General features: G+C 37.6%; 1 protein-coding gene across 2 annotated transcripts in view; it reads right to left on the bottom strand.

The window, feature by feature from the left end:
- Positions 1 to 24368, bottom strand: part of PREX2 (phosphatidylinositol-3,4,5-trisphosphate dependent Rac exchange factor 2) — a 225650-nt gene that overhangs the window by 33437 nt on the left and 167845 nt on the right. For both annotated transcript variants that reach the window (XM_039841811.1, XM_039841812.1), the window contains 2 exons: positions 22921 to 23035; positions 278 to 344 (listed from right to left, as the gene is read on the bottom strand). In XM_039841811.1, the coding sequence (XP_039697745.1) occupies positions 278 to 344; positions 22921 to 23035 (182 nt within the window). The remainder of the gene's footprint in view (positions 1 to 277; positions 345 to 22920; positions 23036 to 24368) is intronic.

Below are 24368 nucleotides of genomic sequence, written 5' to 3'. Positions count from 1 at the left end.
AGAGCAAAGTGATGAACAAAACGTTCAGCCTATTTCGTAGAAAGAAATCCTTTTACAGGGAATACGATACCTAGTTGTTACAACTTTTAATGAATAGTCTAAAATATCTTCTTAGAGAATTAGAAACTACAGATATTTATATTATAATATCTTCTTAGGGAATTAGAAACTACAGATATTTATAATTACATGCACGTTGCTCAAGAACAGTAGAAACATTAAACAAGGGAGCTCTTTAAATGGCAAAGCATCGATACATGCGATCATTTCTTTTTACCTTATCTACATAGGCGGCCTTGGATGTGGAGTTTGGTGGTGAATTTGACTTGTCCAGGTAGAATGCCCTGGAAGAATCCAAAGAATAAATTATCATTTCTTCTTAGAAAAATTAAAATGCATGAAGACATACAAGTTTCACTGACTTCCTTTTTAAGACAAATGAATAAGCAAAAGTGTTGAATATGAGGATGGGTGAGATTATAAGAAAAAAAAAAGTCAGTTTTCCATTCAGAAAAAATGATTAAAGCTACATTACATATCGGGTGGCCTTAGATTATTTAATTTGTCTATGTCTCAGTTTCCTCTTTTGTAATTTGGGGATAATATTAGCTTCTACTTCACAAGGCTCCCAAAAAGATGGCATGAGTTAAGGCAAACAAAATGCATTAGAGTGGATAAATGCTCATTAATATTTGCAATAATTAATATTATTACAAAAGTTGAAGAAATATATTTTCTTGTATTAAAGAATATTATACAGTTTTTACTTATTGTGCAAGGGTAAGATTATTAAAAAAACACTCAAAAAATAATTTTAAACAGACTAAAGAGCCAGATTTTTTCAGCCACTAATCTATGCTTAGATTGGAAGCTAAACCCTCTCACGATACGCTGGCTCTTTTTTGCCACAAGACTGTAATTGGTAACAACTATTTTAATACACTAAGTGGAATCTTAATGGTCTGCAATATTTAAATGCAATTCCCAAGGGTTATTGCTGAGTTTGCTTAGCTACTGGCTCAATACTAAACAGAAAGTACTGGTGAACGACCCATGAAGGCAGGATACATTTTAGTTATATTTAACCTAGTATCTATTTTGGATGCAGTGAAATTATTTTCAAGACGCTAACATTTAATGTTGATGTACCAAAATAAGTTCCATAATGTTTAGATGATTGTCAGACTAAATATTGAAATAAAACTGATTAGATTGCTGTTTTGGAGCACATTTGGGGACCTGAAAATATTAGCAGTTTGTTATTGAATGCACGGCAGTACGGGGTAAAACCAGTGCAGGAGGACTTTATGCCCAAGGACTTTTGAGTCCCACTAGAGAGACACACACACACACACGCATGCCCAATGCTATTCCCATATCTAGTAACAATGTTGTTCAGTTTTTGTTTTTTTAAGATAAAGTAGCATGGATTAATCAAATTTTACCCTTTAAATTAAGAAAGCTTAAACTATAAGTGTAACTTCCAAAATGAAAATTATGCTCATTCTTACTGAGAATGTTTATTCATCTCTCAAATACAAAGTTAAACAAAAAAATTTTAAAAGAGGCCAGCATCCAAAGTTGGTTGTTACTCATTATATTTCACGTTGAACTCCTAGATTTCCATGTACCATGCTGGCACAGAGGCGGTGCCTCGAAGCTGGAACCCACAGAGATACCTTGATCAGATGTCGCCATGCCTTTCATCAAGTGTGCTTGGTAGAAAAAGAGCACACAAGTCCACGGACAAATCGTTCCCTTAGCCTGAATCCCACAGCTACCTACTGGCCCTGAGCATACAACGCTGCCTGGAGTGTGGGGACGACAGCAACCCCAGGCAGTGTCCAGCTCATGATGACTGGGTTACGGTGACACAAACCATTGCAAAGCAGAACATCCATCAAGTGACATGAAAATAGTTCAGTTTTCCTGGTTGAGTCAGTATTTACTAAGAACACTAGATGGAGAGCAAAATCAAAGGAATTTGAGGTATTTAAAAATGTCCTAGATTTTCCCCAATATCAAAAAGAGAGAAAAATCACCTAAAAGGACTGATGTCATGAGAAGAAGAAGCGAGTCTGAATTACGTGGGATATGAAGACACGCAACAGGGCCGGAGCCCAGTCAGAATGAATGAGCAGCTTACGAAGAGGCTGGAGCAGGGCGGCCCTGTCGGGCCTTGCAGGCCTGACAAAGACTTAGGTTTTAACTTGCCCCATGACCAGAGACGGGCTGTTTTATAAACTTTACTCCTGTGCATAAAAATTCATGTTCTCCTGAGAGATCCGAGTGCCTTTTCATTTCAGTTACGCAGGTACACACACATTTGGGCTGATACTGTGAAAACCCATGTACACACCAACATGCTCGAACACATCTTAGCATTTTGCATTTTGCTTCTCCTTTTAAAGAAATGAAAATAGACACACGTGAGCCCTTTGTTCCTCACCCTTCTCCACTCCCATTCCTGCTCCAAAGTCTCACTCCTCAGGGTAAACACCGACCTGAGCTGGCATTCAAGACCTCCATGCTTTCCAAGGCTTGTAAGCAGTGTGTAGAAAATGATAGAGTCTTAATAAATATTTGTAAACAAATACTTGGATAAATGACTCTTTTTATTTCAAGATTTTCTAGATTTTTAATGGGTTACACTCCTTTGTTTATATTTTGAGCATCTAAAATATCCTTTGCCAGGCCGTTCCAACATTTTAATTTCTTCTGGGTCAAATTTACTTTCAATGGTCAATTTCGTTGGCTCTTCCTCAGCGTTAGGCTTCCTTGTGTGCTTTGGAATTTTGTTTTGCAAGTTTATTGGAAGTGGGAGAATTTTTAATTTAGTTTTATTTAGTTTTTTGATACAGCTCCATCTCCCATCTCTCATCATCTTTCTCTTACAAATGATTCTGTGCTTGTTCTGCACTTGGAACCACCCGTGTATAATCAGTTTCACATTGATGATTTGAGGATTATATTGTGCTGACATCTGGATGATCACCAGTCACATCGCTGAGCCCATGAATGATTTGGTTCAGTTCCTAGTGTACTGTCTGTGTTAGCTTCCTCTTGCCATCGTAAGCCCCTCCTAATACCTTAAATCCACAAAAGCTATAGTCTCAAGCAGCAGTGGGCAGCAGAGTTGTCACCCTTTGCTCAGAGGTGGAGGAGTCCTTCTCTGTGCCCTATTTGCAAACTGTGAGGCTGGCTCTGGTTTTCTGCCTAGTGTGGAACGACTTTAATTTCTCATTGCCCTGAAGAGGTTGTACTGCGCGCCCTGCTGTCCACCCCCAGGGCCCAGCAGGCCAGGGCCCTCAGCACAGCTTACAACTCATCGCTCGCACTTCCTTCCAATTCATGGGTCACTGACATGACAAATTATGACCTCAGCTATGACTTTTACATTTTATGTCTTCATATTTTATCTAGCACTGCTATATGCTTGAGTCGGAGGTGGTGTTTCAAAGCCAGGAGCCACACAGATACCTTGATCAGATGTCCTCATGCTTTCTTCAAATATGCTCAGTAGAAAAAGTAATGCAGTTAAACGGAGTACACAGGTCTATGGATGGAAAAGTTATTTAGACTCCCGGGGCCTCAAATACCTCATTTTTATAACGGATATTAGAATTATCTAATATACTGACAGCATAATGTTGAAGATTAATCACTGCATATGATGTGCTCACTACTGGGATAAGCAAATAAGATTCACTTAATAGACAGTAATAACTATTATTCAAGTACACACAGTAGGAGGCATCTCTTGGAGCATTTTTAGCCATCATGACAAATAAAAATAAGGTCAATGCTTTTTGCTTTCCTCTAAGGCCATCTAAAATATTTTATGATCCATGTGAAAAACGAAGATTAAAGTAGATATTTAGAATCTAAACAATTCCACAAATCAGTGCACAAACAGAGGTTCGGGTCTAAAAAGAAAGTAACTATTTTTAGATTAAAGAAAAGAAGAATGTCATTCATATGGCTTAACCAGGTGCATTGGCTTAGAAACCACAGCTCTTCCATACCTTGCAGCGTTTGGGAAGAAATAATATTCTGTAAGAGTCCAGGGATGGTTAGTACCTCCTAAGGAAAACCTCACTACTGCAACCTGCCACTGCAGCTGGCCACACTGAGCACTCGCCTCCTTTCTCAAAGAGATGTTCTTAAAAAAAAATAATAAAGAAAAGTCGTCACCGTTTCAGCCGGTTCAGAGTGCGATCACGCTGATCTAATTCTGCTATGTTCACTTAAATGGACTTGGCAGAAATCTTCAACTTGTAGATGGGGCAAAATCTTTTTTTTTTTTTTTTAACGTATTTGATGAAGACAGCCAGCAGAAATATAACTTTTATAGCTTTAAAATAAATAAATGCCCACATCACATGAAACCTTATTCTGGAACGAGCTCATCTTTTCTAAAGCTGCTATAGAGTAGACGTAAAGTAGAAGAAGCATCTAAAGGTATAACTAACTGCACCCTTGAAAACACCGTTACAAGATGAAGGCCAACTACAAATTCAGAGTTGTGGAAGCGGTAAATATTCGTTAATCTACGATTATCGAAAGCAACAAATTATTATAAAATATATCTCCATGCTGATGACGTCCAGAGAAAATAACCATGAAATATAGCCACCTTGTTAGTCTTATCACATTGACATAGCTGACAAGTATTTTAAACAATTATCTGTTAACATAAAAATCTGGACTTGAGGTTGCAACCAATTTTAGGTACTCCCTATCAATAAAAATAAAAAAAAAGTTATTCCACCAAGTATTTTACTATCCTTAAGGTCTACAGGTATTTATAGAACTTCAGCACTTTTTAGAGCGTGGCAAAGTGTGGACAGGAAATAAATTTCTACTGTACTTCCCTTAATTGCAAGTCTTATAATGCGCCTTCATCAAAATTTATGAGAAAGTTAATGGTAAGACTGGATTCAGGCCAAAGCTGACCATGGTTTATTATGCTTCTGAGGCTGGTAAGAATGCAGTCCTGGTACTTTGTCTCACTGTAGCAAATCTTATTAAAACCATTTTGAAATGTTGCTGCTACTTTATATAAGCTGAACAATAAGTTTCCTCGTATGCTGTCATATATCAGGCTTCACTGTCACAATTTTTCAAATTAACTCTGCCATATAAAACGAATACATATAATAATATTTTATCATTTAGTATAGAATAAAATACTGGTGAAAAAGGTGGTAATGTCATAAGTTAAAATCGGTAGTGATAGAAATATATCAAAATTGAATAACTACAATGAAACTAAGCCTAGGATTTATCTCATATCACCTAGTAGCAAACAAAGATAGATATCTATAATGCAAAGCGGAAGTGACAGGTAAGTTAAAACATGCAGAAAGTTACTGGGGTATACCCAGATGAGGAAGGTGCAAAAAGTTACTGGGGTGTACCCAGATGAGGAAAAAGGAAGGTCACGTAAGAATACGACATAAGAGCCAGACTTTGACAGGTGGGATTCTGGACAGGGCAAAACGGGCTTTGGAAAGAGCATATCAGTTCTGAAGGCAACATCATGAACAACAGAACAGACGCAGACTTGGTTGGAATCATTGTGGCTGAAGGGCAGGTTCGTGTAAGGTCGGGAGAGAGAATGCCGGGCAAGCAGGCTGGATCCGCGTTGTGACAAAATTAAATGTCAAACTGAAGAATCATGATTAATTTGTTAAGCAGTAGAGAAGCACTACATGGCAAACACTCAGATCCCAGTAAAAAAAAAAAAGTAAGAATACATGGAAAGAAATATATGATACAGAAGATATGAAATTTTAGGGACTTTATAGCTTCGAGGGACCCTAGAAATGCAAAGAATCATTCAACATTCATAATAAGACTGAGGGAATTGATGTTTGCCATGAGAGAAAGAAAATGAATTTGGGGAACATAGAGATTAGATATGCAGAGTTATGCAAGTCAATATACTAATTTAAGAATCAGGAAAATGCTTTCTCAAATGGGTAAAGAATTAGGATCATAGCTCTCCAGTGATGGGCTGGTGCTCCAGGGATGGTCAGGTTTTTACATAGAAAGAGATAATGCAACCGCTTGATGTAAAATGTTCAAACCTATTAATTTTGTCATAGGAGACACACAGAGGTTAATCAGTGACACTCTTCTCATTTATACTTTCCCTCCTTTTCTGGGCATATTGGAAGATATCTAATTTTCTAAGAGAGATGATTAAGGCGTAAGAGCCACTGGTGTTTTATAAATAAGAAGGAACAAGTACAGTATTCAGCTCAGACCTCTGCTATGTTCTTGTTTCTTCTCCAGATCATTGCTTATGAGATCATCTCTATACTTATAACAATTTATGGAAATTTGTCACTTGGCCAGACTCACCTATTCTCCTTTTAATATCATGTCCTATCCCCAAATATTCTACTCTGTATTGGGTAGGTTTTGGATGTTAGCATTTATTCATTTCAAATAAGAACTACAATAGCGTTTGGTTAATTATGGCTATTAGTCATAGAAATGATCAGATATGGCTATTAGTCACAGAAATGATCAAATGGTATAGCCGCTGACCATAGATGAGACTGAGTGTCTCATGAGTATTATTGTTGAACTGAATTTGGCTACCATAGCACTTAAACTAGGGAAAAATTCTAGAGAAAATCTCATTAAAAGACACTGATCTCTTGTGTAAATGAATATCGCCATACAGGTTCAACATGTGCCCACAAATGAGTAAGGAATACACAATGAGTAAGTAGGTGGGAAAATATTGATTTGCACCCCCATCCCACGCACTTTTCACACCCATACTCACTAGCTTTGACTTCTCTGGAATAGGTTTTACTTAAAGCTGCGAGAAGAGAGATGCCGACTAACGAGATAAACTTTAATTTTCTTGGACAAATGTGTCTTGTCAAAAATGGAGCATCTCAGGTTATACTCATCAGAGAACTGCTTATTATCAATTAACAGCTGCATTTCTACTTGAGCGTTGGGAGCGGAAATGCTGGAAGGTTAACAAGACCATCGAGTGACCACAGAGAGCAAGACTTTTCCACTCGAAAAAAAAAAAAAGCACTTGTCTGAGACGTGTCTTATGCCCTGAAAACAGACTTATGGTGTCAGACGCCAACAGGGACGGACCCCACCGCTTCCTCCTGCCGTCACTAAAGCTTATTTCACTCTCTTCCTCTTGACGGCCTTCGATCGGCGACGTGACGGGATTAAAATCCTGTTCTCTGCTTTCCCGACACTCCTTTTCCTCACTTTCATTTTGTCCCTCTTTTCATGAGTCTGCTAGGGTGATCTTTCTACCCTGTAGCTGTGGCAAGTATGTATCGCCACGGGCACCGTCTGCCGTTAAAATGCTGCATTCCTTCCGACAGCAACCCTGTGCCCTCTCACTCTGAAACATGGTCTCTGGGGAGATGGCAGTTGGGAAATTAGTCAGCAGAGATCAACAATAGTTGAATGAATGAATGAATGAATGAACAAACGAACGAATGAATGAACGAAAAGGAAGGAAGGAAGAGAGAGAAAGAAGGTAAAGAAAGAAAAGAAAAGGAGATAGAGAACAAAGGCGAAGGGCTGGAAGGAGGAAGGGAGGGTAGGGTGGCGAGAGAGAGAGAGAGAGACAGAGAAAGAGAGACAGAGAAAGAGAGAGAGGGGGAGAGAGAGAGAGGAGAACCTTGAAAATAAGAAAGCCTTTCCAAGACGAAAGTTTAACTACATTAAAAACAAAATATCTCGCATACCCAGAAAAAAAAAAAACACTTAAGTCTTAAGGAATATTTCTATTTTTAAACTAATTCCACTTAATTTAATAATACTTGTGTCTCCAGAAAGTGTGGCGCTTGCCTGTTAAGGGATAATTTTCATACGAGTCCTGCAATGCCTCAATTTACAGTAAGTTGACAGGCTGGCTCCTGCTCTTCGGCATCTTTCTCTATATTTTCATTTAACTCCAGTAAGCCTTTAAAATTACCTTTCTGAAGGACAGTGATTTCACTAAGTCCCTTAAAGTCACTTAAATTTCCCCAGCACCCAATTTGGGTATTCAAGGCCTCTCTCAACGGTTTTTCAACAGATTTCTTAGGCCATCACTCTCCTCTTCACATGCCAAGTTCATGGTCCATTTGCTCAACACGCCTTCCACGTGGACACCTCCCCTACACTCTCTCATGTTACTCCCTCTGCCTCGAATTTCCTCTTACCTCCTTCTGCTTGGCAAAAGTCTGCTGATGCTTCAAAATCTGGCTCAAGTATGACATCTTCTTGAGAACGTCCCCGCTGAAACAAATTGATCTCACTATACGATACCGAGTCGCACTCATTCTGCTCTCTTTGCTAAATGGCATACTCTTGGCGGGTGGAGAGTTTTGAAAATTCGCAATCCCATCACCAAAGACTGTGCCTGACACACAGCCTTGGTGTAGTACTGAATGGAATCGAATTTTATTTCAAGAGAGTTATAACGGAGTTGGAGCTACCATACTATCAAGAAACTAAATATATATGTGACCTAACAAAGGAAAAGTTATATTAAATGTCTTAATTTCAAAAACAGATGAAATAATTATTATGTACGTTTTAGAAGAAATTCTTCATTTGCAGGGAGCATTTTTCTTAAGCTTATAAATATTAGGCTACATCTCAATTAGCACTGAAGTACAAGACTTTTTTAAGGAGAGTATTTAATAATCTTCAGGACTTAAAATTAAAGAGTAACAATCCCTCCTCAGTGAGAACTTTGATCGAGAAAAAATATTCACAGGGTTCCCTGCAAGTCGCACATATATAAGTGACTCTAGCAAGAAATGATGCAGCAAAAAATTTTTTTGTTTTAAATAAGAAAAGATTAAAATAAACATGATTAAGCAGTGTTACATGGTTTTAAGTACCTAACTCCTGGCCTTACACTTTTAAATTGGAACCTATAAAAAGCTGTGCTCTCCTCTACTGGCAAAATTCAAGGTACCTACACACAGCAAGTCATCTAATGTTAGCTATTATTATTATTCATTCTTTAATTTTTAAAAAATTTGAAATAAAAATTGTATGTTTTTAAGGCGTACGATATGATTCGATATACATATATATAGTGAAATGATTACTACAGCCAAACTAATTAGCACATCCTCTCCTCACAGTTACCATTTTTCGGGTGTGATGACTGCACCTGAAATCTACTTTCCTAGCACACTTCCAGTGCGCAACACAGCAGTAGTAAGTAGAGGCAGTAGTAAGTAGAGGTATAGTAGACCTCTAGACTTAGTCATCCGACATAACTGCAAATTTGTGCCCTCTGACCAACATCATCCTACTTCCCCCAACCCTGGTAACCACCCCACTCTGCTTCTATGAGTGGGACCCCTTCCCTTCCCCGCATCCCTCCCCCCTCCCTCCTCCTCCTTTCTCCTTTGTTTCCTGCTTCACGTCACTGTTCTCGCTCTGAACATTCTCCTGGGTTATCTTATTTTCTTCTCAGGAACCCAGATCAGCACATGTCTGAACTCCAGATCTGTGTACTTTTTATTAGTTTGTTCAATAAACAAATAATAAATCAGACACAGTGCCAGGCATCAGGAAGGATGATTGAATATTACCCTGCAAGAACCTGAGCTTGAAGGGACAATAAATGATGCAGTGCTGACTGACTTGAGAAAAGGTCAACAGTCAAAGCAATCAGGTCATTGTCGGTCGAAAATCGGCAATCTCAATCGATCTCACGGAAAAGTCTCCGCGAATCGACTCACTCGGCATCAAGGTCGAGAGAGAGAGAGATAAAGCCAGATAAAGCCTTATAACTTTTCTGTCATGGATTCCGCTATGTTGCATTAAATGGAAGTGAAGATGTAAACGATGTGAGATTTCAAAAACTTTTCCCTTGTCCTTACTGTTGGTAAACAACTGCAAATCTGTCCAACCTCCCTGAAATCCTTGTGGTATGCAACAACAGTTGAGGGTCATAAAAAACACCAAGCCTATGCTATGGTTTTCTGGACAGAAAGACAGACTCTTCATACTTTCACTGAATTACTCCAACATGTATTGTTTTTGCGTCTATTGAGGTATAGGGCACGGTTCCCTGATTTAGGAATACGGGCAACGAACAAGAGACAGAGCCCGCCCCCCACCGACGGTGTACACCTCAGGTGTGAACACATCCTCCCCTCCCAGGTAAGTGTCTGAAGAACCTGACTCTAGCAGCCTCTGTTTGGGGAAACAGAAACTCCTAACACCGACTCTTCCTATATCTGCTTTTCTACTCCAGTGAGGCCCTGTTCTCAGTGTGATTTCCAACAGCCTTCTCCACCCAGACACAAGACAAGCTTGTTCTCCCTCCTTTGAGATTTGCTCTCAGCTCACTTTACAATTTCCATCTCATTTTAGAGAACATACACACATAAATGAAGGGCCAAAGTGATATCTTTCACCAGCAACTGTATTTTAAATCCCAACCTGTGTCTTCTACCTCAGTGCGACTCAAAAGGTAATTTGCAGACTTAAATTAAAAAAGGTTGTTAGTGAGAACTGCAAATGTATAATAATTTATATTGCCTCAACATGTAAATATTCGAAAGCACTTGTCTTGTTGAATAGGGCACAGGGTAGCATCATAAGTCCTACATGCCATGAGTGGCAGAACAGTCATGCACGGCAGGGCCACATTGCACTAAGTGATGGTGATCGAAGGTTAGTTTGTCAATTAACCAAAAGTGTATAAAAATTGAAAACATCACCATACATTTTCATTTAAAACTTATCATCTCTACAGTCATTTTGTTAACCAGAATTTTAAAAATTGGAGGTTTAACATAATAATTAAATTAGAGAAATCAATTTGGTAATATTTATCCATAATCTATAGATTGGATTTTTGCTAAGAGTTTGCTACTAAAACTTTTCTTCCTCCTCACACCCCCAGCAACATATGTCTGTGAGGCTGGGTTTCTTCTACTAGTAGGGTTATTAAAACAGCATAGAAAGAGTTTGGAGGTATAGTTTTCCCTGTAAGCTATGCTACCATTCCAACCTAGATTAGTCACCAAGCAAGAAACTAGCTCATTTCTCATAGTGAAAACTTTAAATATTGGTATGTGCAGTGTTTTGTTCAAAGTATATGTAAAGAGATTGAATATGGGGAATCGCAACTTCACTCATCACTTTTAATTCGGTCGCATAATAACAAAAATAACTTTAATGGCGATTCTTTATCAATTGCCGAAAGAGTCTGGTAGCATTCAAGTGCAGCAGAGCAGAGCTGAATGTGACAATTTCCATTTAGCTTTTAATTACACAAGGTATAAAAAGCTCCTGCGTCTAGTGCTCTCAATGGAGGTGCTTAGAAGCATCCTGCAACCTGTCATTAGTAGAGTTGGGCAACCACCTCTTCTGTCTTCAGGCCGAATCCAGGACTGGAAGCATAGGTGAGGCCGCACAGCCTTCTAGAGAGTTTTCCACAATCGCCTCTACTCTTTTATAGTTTTCTGGTGTGAAATCAAACGCTGTATCTGGGTTATTCTGCGCACAAATAAGGCTCTCCCAGCTCTACCATGCAGAGCTGTTCCATGCAAGTGCCCTCTATGTCTTCTTGGCTGGGCAGCAAGGTCAGCTGTCCCAACACTGAGCTCTTTGGGGAAGCCTTGGGTACAACTTTATTTTCAGAGAAGGCTGCTCAGCAGGAAACCCATGAACCCCACCTTCAGATGCAAAGTCTTCGTGATTAGCTACTACTCTTAACGGTAGGCAAATACCGAGGATTGCACAAATCTCTCAGCTAATACAACAGCCTCTAAAGCATCAGTAGCTCCAAAGAACAAATGAGGAAACCAAGGCTCAGAAATATTAAAAACTTGCCTCAAGTCAAACAGCTAGTCAGTGGAACAGCAACCCAAACTTGGCCAACTCCTTGCCCTTTGGTATATTAACCTTCTGTTTCTTCTCATTCACATTTACCTCAAACCAACTGAAAAAAAATTTCCCATGACTTAAATGTCACTTGGCTAATTAAGAATATTTCTTTTTTTCTTCTCTCTTGGCTCATAAGAAATGCAATGTCCTATTAGATCTAAAAATACTTCTCCTTAAGACTAGAAAGGGATTTCTTCATCCATTATCCTCCATTGTGTTTTCTGAATATGTCTAATTTTACGTGAGTTTGCTGATATCTTTAGTAGATGAAGTTCAAGGTTTATATAAACTGAAACACATCTAAGATGCTTTTAACTTATTCATGTGTCACAGTCGTATATAATATGCTATGAAAGTCGGCTTTTAATGCTGCATGATTAAAATATCTTAATGTTCAAATAAACTTAAAGGAAAATATCCTAGGTTCAGTATTATCTTAGTAAAATATTTTATATTTAATTATAATGTATCATTATTGTCATTATATAATTCTACTTATGTATTATCATATATAGTATTACATAGCATATATTCTACTATATTTTAAAATTTGATGCAAAGAGCATGGCTGATAATGCATTTTGATGGCATTTAAAAAATATATGCAGAGGAATTCCCCTTCAGTGACAGTGTGGAATATTCTCTGAGGCACGGTCGCTATGAGGGCAAATATACATCGGTGAGTTTGAGTCACAGTCAGACTCTAAAGAGACTTCCTTGTGCTTCCAATTAACAATAAGTTCACAACCATTTCAGTTCCTTTTGCCTTTTTATTCTACTTTGGTCGTTTTCATGTCTTCTTTTCTAGTTCGACAGCTATGGGGCCAGTTCTTTTCAGAGAAAACAATACAAGTGTCCTTTAAAACACTTGGGAATTCTTGTTTTTTTTCAAAAAAGATTTCAATATTTGTGTTGGACTTAACTCTTTTATTGAGTGATTAAAATTGCATTAAATCATTTCCCCAAGCCACACGCATTAATACAGGGATCATTCACTAGTTTGGAGAAGCAACGGGACATCGTCATAAAAGTATATGCTTTGGAGCCGAAATATCTAATTCGAGTCTTGGCTCCAGCATTGCCAGTTGCCTGCCTTTGAGCAATTCACTGAACCTCTCCCTCCGTATGTGAGGTATGATCGTCTGGGAAATCTCATGCATTATTTTGGTTTTAAGCATTACCTCTGTGTTAGTGACTCCATCCTACTGGAGAGAGTCTTTTGGATGTCAATCCCACATCTCAAATCCAATCCAATTCAGTATCTTGCCATCCCAGTTCCCAAGGAGCTTCTTTTATTCTGTCACTATATCAGATATTGATCCAAGAGCCCAATCCAATTGTCTGTCTCTCTCTCAACACGCTATGTATTCAATCAAGAAGATATTTTTTTCCACCTCCCAAAATTTCCAAAATCTGGCCCTTCCTCTCCATCTCCATTGCGATCTGTAAGGGTTCCATTACCACTTGCCTGCATAGCTTCCTAACTAGTCTCTCTGACTCTAGCCTTGTTCTCACTCCTAATCTGTCCTCCGTGGTACCAACAGGATATTCAGCTTAAAATGCATGACCCCTCCCCTCGCACCATTCGAAACTCACAGGCAGTTTCAGCTTAAGCCTAAATTCCTCAGTTGGTGTCTGCTCCTGTCCCCACACCCGCTCCTGCCCTCCCCTCCTGCCTCCTTTCTGCCCCTCCTCGCTCATCAGGGTTCTGCAATGCCTTTGTTCATATAGCTCCCTCCCACTGAGAGAGCCTCACTCTCTCCTTCACCTGGCCCACTAGCGGCCAGGTCAGCACTGCTCCATTCCTCTTCTGCAGTCCCTCTGCATCCTGTCACCTTTACCACAGGGGCTAGCAGTGTTTCAAAATAACCCGTTTACTGCATTTACTCTTCCTCTCCTTTCAGATTCTCGAGCAAGTATTCTGTGAGTCACGGCTGTATCCCCACTGCTGTATGCATTCCTATACTTGCATATAAGCACAGCATATATATTGTTGACCCATAAAGAATATTTCCCAAACAGAATGGGAGTGGCTAGAAAGATCCACTCAATGCTGACATTCGAGTCTATACTATTCTACATGAATGGCATTTTGTTGAGCTCATTCATGTCACTCAGGAGCCCATCATCACTTACTTATATTCTGTGTCCTGGTTTGTCTGCCCCCAAATTTGGGTATTTATATACATTCAAACATTCATTAACCATCCATTAATAGATACCTTATCAGCCATGGGCAAACGAAAAAGGAAAAGACAAGGTGACAAGGAAAGACAGAGATACATAAAAAGAATATAAAGCGTGAAGTGATAAATGCTATAATAAAGGCATATAAAGGAATATTAAAAAAAGACTAACTTAGGGGAGCTGGGGAGACCTCCTGAGGGAATGAATTTTGAGGTGTGCCAGGAAAGATGGGTAGGAATTGACCAAAGCAACTGAAATTAGCATCATTCTGGCTGAAATTACCAAAGGCCAAGCAAAAATGTATTCGATTTTCTTCCTGAATACTGACAGACTTTCACCCACTTGACTCTACATAAACTAAAACTTGCCCTCTGTTGAACTTGTGTGGTCCTTGTAACTAGACAGCTAATTTTTGAAACTTAACTCTCTATTCTTCACACAAATGATGATTTTTAGTAAATTCATATTAATTTCTTCTAAGTTACAGCTATTTTTTTTTTTTTAATTAAAAGCTCTGGGCCCAAGCTAAATTTCCTGACGGGGGTAGAGACAAAGCTCTGAAAGGACAATTTATAATCATTTATTCACCTACCATGGTACATCCTCCAAACAAAAGAAGTCCGAAACGTCAGCAGAAAGCAACAGAAAAAAAGCAATGGGGAAAAAAAAATTCATTGAACAAATTCATTTTCAATGAATTTCAAAAATTCATTGAAAAAAAGCATACTTCCAATACATTTTTTAAAGGCTGTCCTTGTGATGGGCTAGAAAAGACAGTAGAGTTAAAAATAAAAATCGGCAGTGCTTCCCTAAGCACCTACAATTTTTCCTCACTACGTATATTTCCCTGACTGGATCTCCAGGTTGTGCTTCTTTCCTCTTTACCACTTCCGGTTCTCATTTACTCCAAAGGAAATCCTGAGCACAGAGTATTTTATCCTCTCCGCGGCTTGGGTGAAAACAATTGCTTTTCTTAGCTTAGAGACAGAGGTAATTCTTTTCAAAGGTTGAAGATGATTTTATCTTCTTCTGCCCATCACCCAGGATTATCTATTCATTCTTGACAAATATTATCACAATGAAGGACTCACCACAAAATGCGAAAACACGGAGTTAAATTATTCAAGCTGCACCTGCTGCTCTAATGTAAAGAGTATATTAAAATTCCTTTAATGTAAAAGTAAAATAAATATTAGATATAATTACAACTTCTCAAGTGCAAATGAACTAGTCTGAATGTAGATAAGTACAGTCCAGGTAAATTAAATAAGATTACACACATAAATGTGCATGCAGCTATATCGGATCTCAGAAAGCAATGATAGCAACATTTAATAAAATTACAGTATTCTTCACATAAGAGCTATGTTGCTCTCAAATGTGTCACTATAATTTCGAGCTGATTTGTTCTTGTCTCGTGTGAAATTTATGAGTCTTGGCTGTGTTGATGAATTTTCTGGAGAGAGGTCTCCAACGGAGTCGGCATCTGTGCCCTTCAAATGGCCTAGAATTTTCTGGATATAACAAGTAGACTGGATAGTAGAATAAATTCAACAAAGCGATAATCACACAAAAAAGAAGACCATTACACTGCAGTTAATCTCATTTCCTATTCAATTCCGCTATTTTTAGCACAGTAGAGAACGAGGACCTGGTTGCCCTCCTATGTATATTGATCAAGGCAGATGAATACTTCACGAGTCAAAATAAAACAAATGCAATCCAAGAGGTTGTTCGGTTTTAAACAAGAAAGTGATTAATTTCAGCTGAGGCTGTAACTGAAAGCTTCCTGCAGAAAGATAAATCTGAGATGGGTCTTCAGTAATTACACTCTTCCGGCAAATGGAAGGGGAGCCGAAGCCTGCCACGGACGGCAGCCGGGTTAAAGGATGCTGAGGGAGAACTGTCAGTAACAGAAGCTGACTGTTCCCACACCTGTTTCCTGCCTCTCTTCCTCCTGAATTCCAGCCTCCGTAACATTTTATAATTTCTCCTCCCGCCATGGCGCTTTCACCCGTGCCGTTCTCTCTGCTAGAAATTGACCCCCGCCCCACGCCATCGTCTCCCATTCCCCGCCCCGCCGAAACGCGATAACTCCAGTTCCTCTTCCACGTCTCTGCATAAAGGTCACTTCTTCAAAGAGTTCATTCCTGAAATTTTCAACCATCTTCCCATTCCGCCCCCAATTAAGATTGATGCTCTCCTTATACACGTGCATAGCACCTTACAGTTTCCTACATCATTTTTTTTTCACATATTGCTAAAAATTACTAGTAAAAACTTTGTTTAATGCTTTTCATAACCCATAGGCAACATTTTCTTGGAAGGGAGCCAGCTCGTCTGCTATGACGTCTCCAGTGTGAAACGCTGTTCCTGGTACTTGGTGGGCATGCAGGATCGGCGGAATAAATATAAATATCCAGCAGTTCCATTAGTTAAACATTGGGTGAGAATTTGGTACTTAAATATAACTTATATATTGTAAAATTTTGGAGCCTTTATACATTTTATATATTAAAAAAGAAGTCTAGAAGACTTTTAAGCATTATAAACAAATTCGAATTCTTTGTAGACTTTTTTCTGCTATTGAAGAATTGCTTCTCATATAAAACAAAATTTACAACTCTGAAAACTCTGTGTTCCTAATCTGAAAACAGAAATTGAATACAAACAGTTAGTTTACAGCTTTTCTCAGAGAAACAGAAACATGGATGTATCTTAAAGTATAAAAAAACGGAATTTGGCTGAAAGATAGAATAGAAAATAAATGTAAAATTGCTAGAGAGGAGATAAAACATGCATCTAGAATGTTTCCAGCTAATTTAAAAAGAAATGAAATCATTTCCTAACTCTAAAGCTGTAGCTTTATAAAGAAAAACAATAGAAAGAGAAAGGAATTATATTCTAATTAATGTTTTTTTCTCTGTGTCTCTCTGCCTTGCTCTCTCTCAGATGTTAAGTCCATATTCCTGTTGATTTAGGGTAGTTTCCACAAGTCTTCATCAATAGAACAACCAAAATTTTCCATTTCAGGCTTGGCTACACTGTTTGCTATCCAAACAAAGAAGGAAAAACAGTGTTTTATGAATCAAAGACTCTGAAGGAAGAAAGAGACCCAGATGGGGACATGTGTCTGCGCCTGGATGAGGAGTGGAGGCTGAGGTCCTGTTCCTCTCCTCGTGCTGTTTGAGAGCTGTACTTATAGACAAGAAATGGCAACGAGTCCATGCCATCCTTCATATCTATCCTGTGCCAAGAGAGCATCTTCGCTGACATTTTTTTTCTCCCTCGGAGTAGAGAGAAGCGACACATTTCCTGGAGGTGCTATCATGGGAACAGCCAGAACACATACATACTTCTGGCCAGACATTTCTCAGCTGAAAAAAACTGTTCAAAATATATGACTCTGAGATTGGTATTTGTGTAGCATTTCTTGCTAACATAAATATCTTCTTTTTATTTGTTGTATAAAATATATTTTGGCTTTTTAATTTTTTTCTAAAAAAAAAAAATGTGCCATCCCTTATCTACAAAGGCACACCTTCAGAGAATACAGGCTTTGAATAATTTCCTTGCCCTCTTTTTGTAAAGATGATGAATTTACATTTAGAAACATAAAGTCATAAGCCCTTGAAAATTTCAGTATGAAGCTGTCACTTCGCAAAGATAATAGATGATCTCAGTAACTGATACACAACTTGTTTCCTTTTGATTTTTCTGTTTTATTTTACTGTTGACTTTATAATGAAAGTAATATTAAAAAAAATAATAATCTAGACCCCTCGAACTGAAAGGAGTACTTTAATGCAAGGAATATTGTTCACATTTTATCTCATTGGTCACTGCAGTTGTGCTTTTTGCCAGTAACCAGGATGCATTAAAATGAAAGGGTTTGGTAACGATAAATTACCTTTATGTAGGGCAGGAAAAAACAAGGCTAATGGGAATGGTGGCTCACAGCCAGAGGGAATAAAAAGGAAAAGCCTCAGGCAGAAAAAAGGAGTGTACAACAACGTGAGGATGGTGAAGGTAGGGAATGAAAACGCCCTGAATTTCTTGGTTAGAGTCTGAGTTAAACACTTTACTGTTATTTCTTAATCAAGAATTATATCTGACTTGGCACAGGAGGGTATCTTTAGACATAGCTGTTAAATATTTCTTCTGGCTTAACCTTGTTTACTGAGGGTAAGAACTAAACCAGGGCGTCCAGTGTCACGGCTCTGATGCAAGTGGCAAGGATGCCCCAAGGGCACTGCGGGGTCCATATTCCCACGGAGACTGGGCGAGGGGTGGGCAGACCAGCCAGCTCGCTTCATTCATGACCGCCCCGTGAAAACTCTAACCATTTAAAAAATTATTTGCAATAGAAACATGAGATACAAATTGGGCAGCAGAAATTAAGTAAAACTTCCCAGTGGCTTCTGCATCCTACTTATAATAAAATCTAACCCCCTATAGTGGCCTACAGTCCTACATACTTCTCAAAATATATCACCCTTCTCAACGCACGCGAATTCCCCTGGCCTTCCTTGTCTTCCTCAAGCTTATTCTCAAGATCTGTACACATCAATTCACTGTTTTGGGAGAGATCTTCTCCCAGATTTTGGCAAGGCCGTCTCCTTGTGATTCAGGCTGATGTTCGAGTACCACCTAACAGTTAAGTCATCCCTAACTACCCACTCTAAACGATGAACCTCCTAGTATAGCAACTCGTTTTAAATTTTCTTCATTGTATTTTTCACTATCTGCAATACCTCGTTTATAGATTTCTTTATTTGTCGTCTTTCCCAGACTCATGAGAATGGAAACTTCATGAACACCGAATAAATGACTGACTGATAGTGCAGAACCAGAGCAGCTGCGGACATCTGATAAACCTGACTCCAGAACTTAGTAAGAGAATTTGTTTTCACTGTATAATGTTCACTCCATTTACTGAGATGGCCTATCATAGTACAAAAAGTACAGACTTTAAAGAAAAAAAAGTCTTTGATTTAAATCTGGGTTTCACTACTTATTATCTGGGTATACTTTTCTACCTTTCCCTTAAAATTGAAATGATCATATGGAACTCACTGGCTTATTAAATAATCCACATAACTCATTTAGCGTTATTACCGACTCTTAACATGTTTTTAAAAATTGGCAAGTATGAGGCTATCATTATCTTTTTTTTTTTTAAGAAGCAAATTATTTTTACCTACTCTTTGCTGCTCTGGAGAAATCTCTACAACTCGAGTGGAATCCATTGTTTCTGCTTGTCCAGCATCTTTACCCTGAACTTTCTGTGACAGTCCTTTGGTCTTCTGTGGTGTTGAGCTCACCCAAGAATGGGCACGTGACTTGGGTCTGGCTAATGAGTATGTCCCTGGGTCCTGTGATGGAGCTCTCAGTGGGGCGTGTGGGGAGGCCATCTCTTCTTCTCTGAGTGCAAGCAGTGGTCTACAGTGACCATCACTACCCAAATATGAAACAACCCTGTCTGAAATGAAGCACACACAGAGGAAAGGAAATACTGATAGATGATGATAGATGATAGAGAGAGAGAGATAGATGATAGATGATAGATGATAGATAGATAGATAGATAGATAGATAGATAGATAGATAGATAAGATAGAGTATCCTGAAGACCCATACCCCTGGATCCAGCTGTGCCTGAAGTAGCCTCGCCCCCTGGATATACCTGTTATATAAGCCAACACATTATTTTCATATACCAGTTTGAGTTTGATTTCTGAAACTTGTAATCTAAACTATGCTTTCTAATAGCTTATTAACTTATGTTTGTTTGTTGTAAGGCTAAGGTAAAAAAAAAAAAGGCCTTTTCTGAGGTCTTTTTAATAAATAAACAAATTTAACGTGCAAGATGAAATGGTTTTCAATATAAGTGTTAAAAAGGCTCCTGGGCTATGAGGAACTAGTGACATCTGAGGGCTACTTGCAAGCTGGACAGTGAGAGCCCCTTTAAAGAAACGGTCAGCATTGGTCTGTGGCTCCGAGAACCAAGAAGAGATTGCCCAAGAGTAACTTCATTGTATTTGTGGTTACAAAGTAAAAGAAAAAATTAAGGAAGAAATTAATACCCTTATTCCAGAAATAAGCAGGAAGGGAAGGCACTATTGGACACTAAGAGGAAGGAAATTGTTTTCCTGTGCAAAGAAAATCTAACAGCAAGTAAGGTGCATAGCAGGTAATTGCTGACAAGGGAGACTGATTTGTACCAAGGAGTCTGTACTTTAAAAATGCTTTTTCCAGGAGAGGTACACTAAAAGGTTTTCTTATGTGAAGAGGATATAGCATGCAATTAATACACATGCTTTTTTTTTTTTCATAGAATCTTAAACATCTTGTCATGTATCTGTTGCATGCGAATACACATTATATATATATAAAACCCATATATGAATGCTATGCCACATCTCTTCTCTCTGCTAGTTATGCCTAAACAATCTAATGCAGCTGAACATACATTTATGGAGAGCTTCTTACACAAAATATTTTGATAAACACAGTGGGAAACACCAAGATATTCTTATCTCTCATCTCAAAGAGCTTATAATAGAATAAAGAAGATGAGAAATCTGTATACATAACTGTACCATCAGGAAGAAACACCGGATTCCATAATAGCCATAAATAAAGTAAAAAGAAAGACTAGAAGAGAGATCTGACATCCACCTAGCCTACGGCCATGGTTCTGAAATTTGAGTATGCCTGAGATTCACCGGGAAGGCTTGTTACAACACAGACTGCTGGGCCCACCCATGAGATTTTTAACAAATTTACAAATGATACTGATGCTGCCGGTCTGGAGATCACCCTTTGAGAACTCCTGAAACTAGGGAATTGATTTTCAATTCTAGAATCTCCTAGGGGACTTCTAAAAAATCTAACGCCCAGGTCTCGTCCTCACCCAATAATAAAAGAAAACATACAGCTGAAATTTATTGGATTTCGTTAACCAATGTCACCATAAAAAAATAATAAAAATAAATAAAAGAAAACGATTTTACGAAGGAAACTATACTAGTGCTGGACACTGAATCACATGAATAGTAGTTTTATAAACGGTTGGAGACAGAGGAGGTGGATGCTAAGTGAAGGGTAAGACATGAAGGAAGAAGGAAGAGTGCAGAGCACGATCAGAAATGAAGAGAGTACAACATGGCCGGTACAAAGGCAGAGAAAAGAAACTGGGGTCAAGTCCTGAATGACCTTGACTGCCATGCTAAGGAGCTTGTGACTCCTCTTGGGGCAATAAAAATCACCAAATCCTTTGTGCAAGAGAATGACATGGTAAGACATTGGTTTAAAATTGTCTGGAAGGAAAATTCTGAGTAGATGAAACAACACTGGTACTTAGGGACAGATTAGTTAGGATGCTACAGTAACGGTCTAGAATTATTTTCCCAAACTGAACTCCAGGGGTGCATTCTCAGGGCCCTCATGTTCTACACCAATGCTTTAATTTTGTACCCTGATTTGAAAAATAATCTAAGAACATATTTTATCGGTTATGAAGGTAAAACTTCTCTGTCGTGGATACAGTACTTAACTGACAGATTTTCACAAGATTGAACTTTAGCTTCTTAAGTTAGTATTTCGTAGTCAGTAGACATGTTATTTAAGAATTTAAGATTAACTTTTTTTTCCTGTGAAAGATATAGTGATCTAGACAAGGTAATGAAATTGGGGCAGCCTAGGAGGCATTTTAGGCAGAATCTTCAGGATCTCCAGCTACATTTTAGGAGGAAGAGAAACTGAGAAATCAAAAAGATACTGGGGGCTTTGAGTCTAGAGCTTCATAGGATGATAAAACAATGGAATAAGTAAAAAATCTAGGAAACGGGACAGGTTTGTGTGAGGCAAGGGTAGGGAGACAAAGCATTCCTAGTGAAAGAAAGCCTACCCATTGGTCATAATCGCCCTCCTGTGTCAGGAGTTTTAGAAATTCACTATCTTCACAGTTTAGCCACATTGTGGACAAAAGCAAAAAAAAATCTATATATCTATATCTATATCTATATCTATATCTGTATCTATATCTATATATCTATCTATATCTATCTATCTATCTATCTATATCTACACACACACACACACACACACACACACATTTTGGAGTTATTAAGGCTCAAGTAGACAAAAATATTTTCTATTTAAAAAAAAAAGCCATAATCTGTTAGCAATTTTAAAAGATAATCTGTTAGCGGAGTAATTTATAAGAGGGAGATACATATGCCAATAATTTGTTGAAAATTAAAGCTTCTGAATCATAACACATTCCCCTTCCATTTATTGTGGTTAATTTTCTCTGCCATTGATCATTGTACCAGTAACATTATTTTTACAGAGGAAAAAAACCCAGCAAAATAAAAACATTAACATCATATGTATTTGAAAGTAGGTATTTTTTCAATACCAAGTACATTTTGTCATATCCGTCATGTTAAACACATTCTTCTCTCTGTGTGAGGGTGCCAGCTGATCAATGTACATAAAGAAAATTATTTTACCCCTAATCCGTGGATCCTTCCAGGGGCACTACTAGAAAACGTCAATGCCTTTTTCCCCTGGAAGCAGTCTACTACGTATTTAATCTATTGATCTTCATCAGAAGTTAAAACAATAGAATGAAAAATTTCATACACTTTTTTCTACCTTATTTGGAAAAAGTGTACCCATTAGAATATTTGAAATATTAAACCCTAAATAGAGGACTTTATAGCAAAATAAATATGATTAATCATTTAATATAATGAATGTCAAAAACTCTCAGCTCCTGTAAAAAATTTAAAAACTTACTTTTTTAAAAAAATGAAACAGGTACCTGAGTTTCTGGTTGTATTGTTTGACCTTTTCCAATGAGGCGGCATTTATTTGGGCTTGAAATTCTTCCACTGAAACATTGTCTCGATAATAATATCCTTCCATGCTTTCTAGTGCTGTGTAAACAAGTAAATATACTTTTCATGTGATTTTATAACTCGATTTCTCCACATTTAGTGTAATCTTATCAATTATTAAAGAAATTATTAAAGAACTATCTTTAACCAAACCAAAAATGAATGAAAATCATTCTTCTGCTCTCATAATAAATATTAAACATTTGATGACTATCTGTTAAGTAAGCAAAGGTAATTTCTAATTTAAACTGTCTTCTATTTTTAAAACATTTTGCATATATCCTTTATGAGGCTAAATTCAAAATTCATATATATTATTAATATATAAACACACAAAAGTATATACATATATACACACATATATTGCATATATACATATATACACACATATATTGCACATATACATATATACACACATATATTGCACATATACATATATACACACATATATTGCATATAACATACATTTGTATGAGAGGCAGAACTGTGTATTATCATACACAAGAGTAAAAACATTAAAATCATTATACATTAATTGTTTTAATGTATATGAATGTGAATATACTCTCCACATATATTCATATTCTCTTGTAGCTGCAATTAAATTAGGAAATATTAATGTAATAAATAAGAAGTATAGGTAAAGTGAAATCTTAGACTATTACCTCTACCCCAAAGGTTAGTTTAGTCCAAAATAAACAAGCATAAACATATATATGTAACTCCCATTAATTTTGAGTCTTTTGATAATATAAATTTCTCTCCTTACTAATATTTTTAGTTAAGTGTTCCTTTTTCCTTTAAACTTTATGTGGTGGCATTTTGGACCTTTTGGAGAGGACAGAAAAAACATGGAAGTGCCTTGAAGGACAAGATTTCCCAGGGAGAAGCTGCCAGCAACAGGAATGGCAATAGGTCCAATTTGGAATTAATTTGATTCATTGTAAATTATTTTTCCTTGAAATTATTGTGACTAAAGAGCCTCAATTTTCAGCAGACTATTTCAAAATTGATTTTTAAAAAGCCAAACTTCTTTCAAAATTGCTAAATGCAATAATTTCAAAATTAAATAATAATTGATAGAAACTTATTTTGGGGGGCAAAAATAGGAAAGTCGCTGCTAATTTTAGCTGTGCTATATTTTCTAAACCATAGTCAGTTTTCTAGAGCATCAAAGAAACAACAAAACTTTTAGAATATTGCTAAATTCGAAATTTTTAAAAACTGAAGTATGGCTTATAATTGAGAAAAACCTTTGTGGAAAATTAGAAAGCTTACTATATTTACTTCAGTCCAAGAAATCAAGTTTGTGGGCTTATTTCAAGGATTGTTAATTTGTTTATTCCTTATGACATCTGCATTAATTAGAATA

This window comes from Pteropus medius, unplaced genomic scaffold (assembly GCF_902729225.1).
Source record: "Pteropus medius unplaced genomic scaffold, Ma_sr-lr_union100, whole genome shotgun sequence".
NCBI classification, from domain to species: Eukaryota; Metazoa; Chordata; class Mammalia; order Chiroptera; family Pteropodidae; genus Pteropus; species Pteropus medius.
This window is presented reverse-complemented; position numbering and strand designations above follow the sequence as displayed.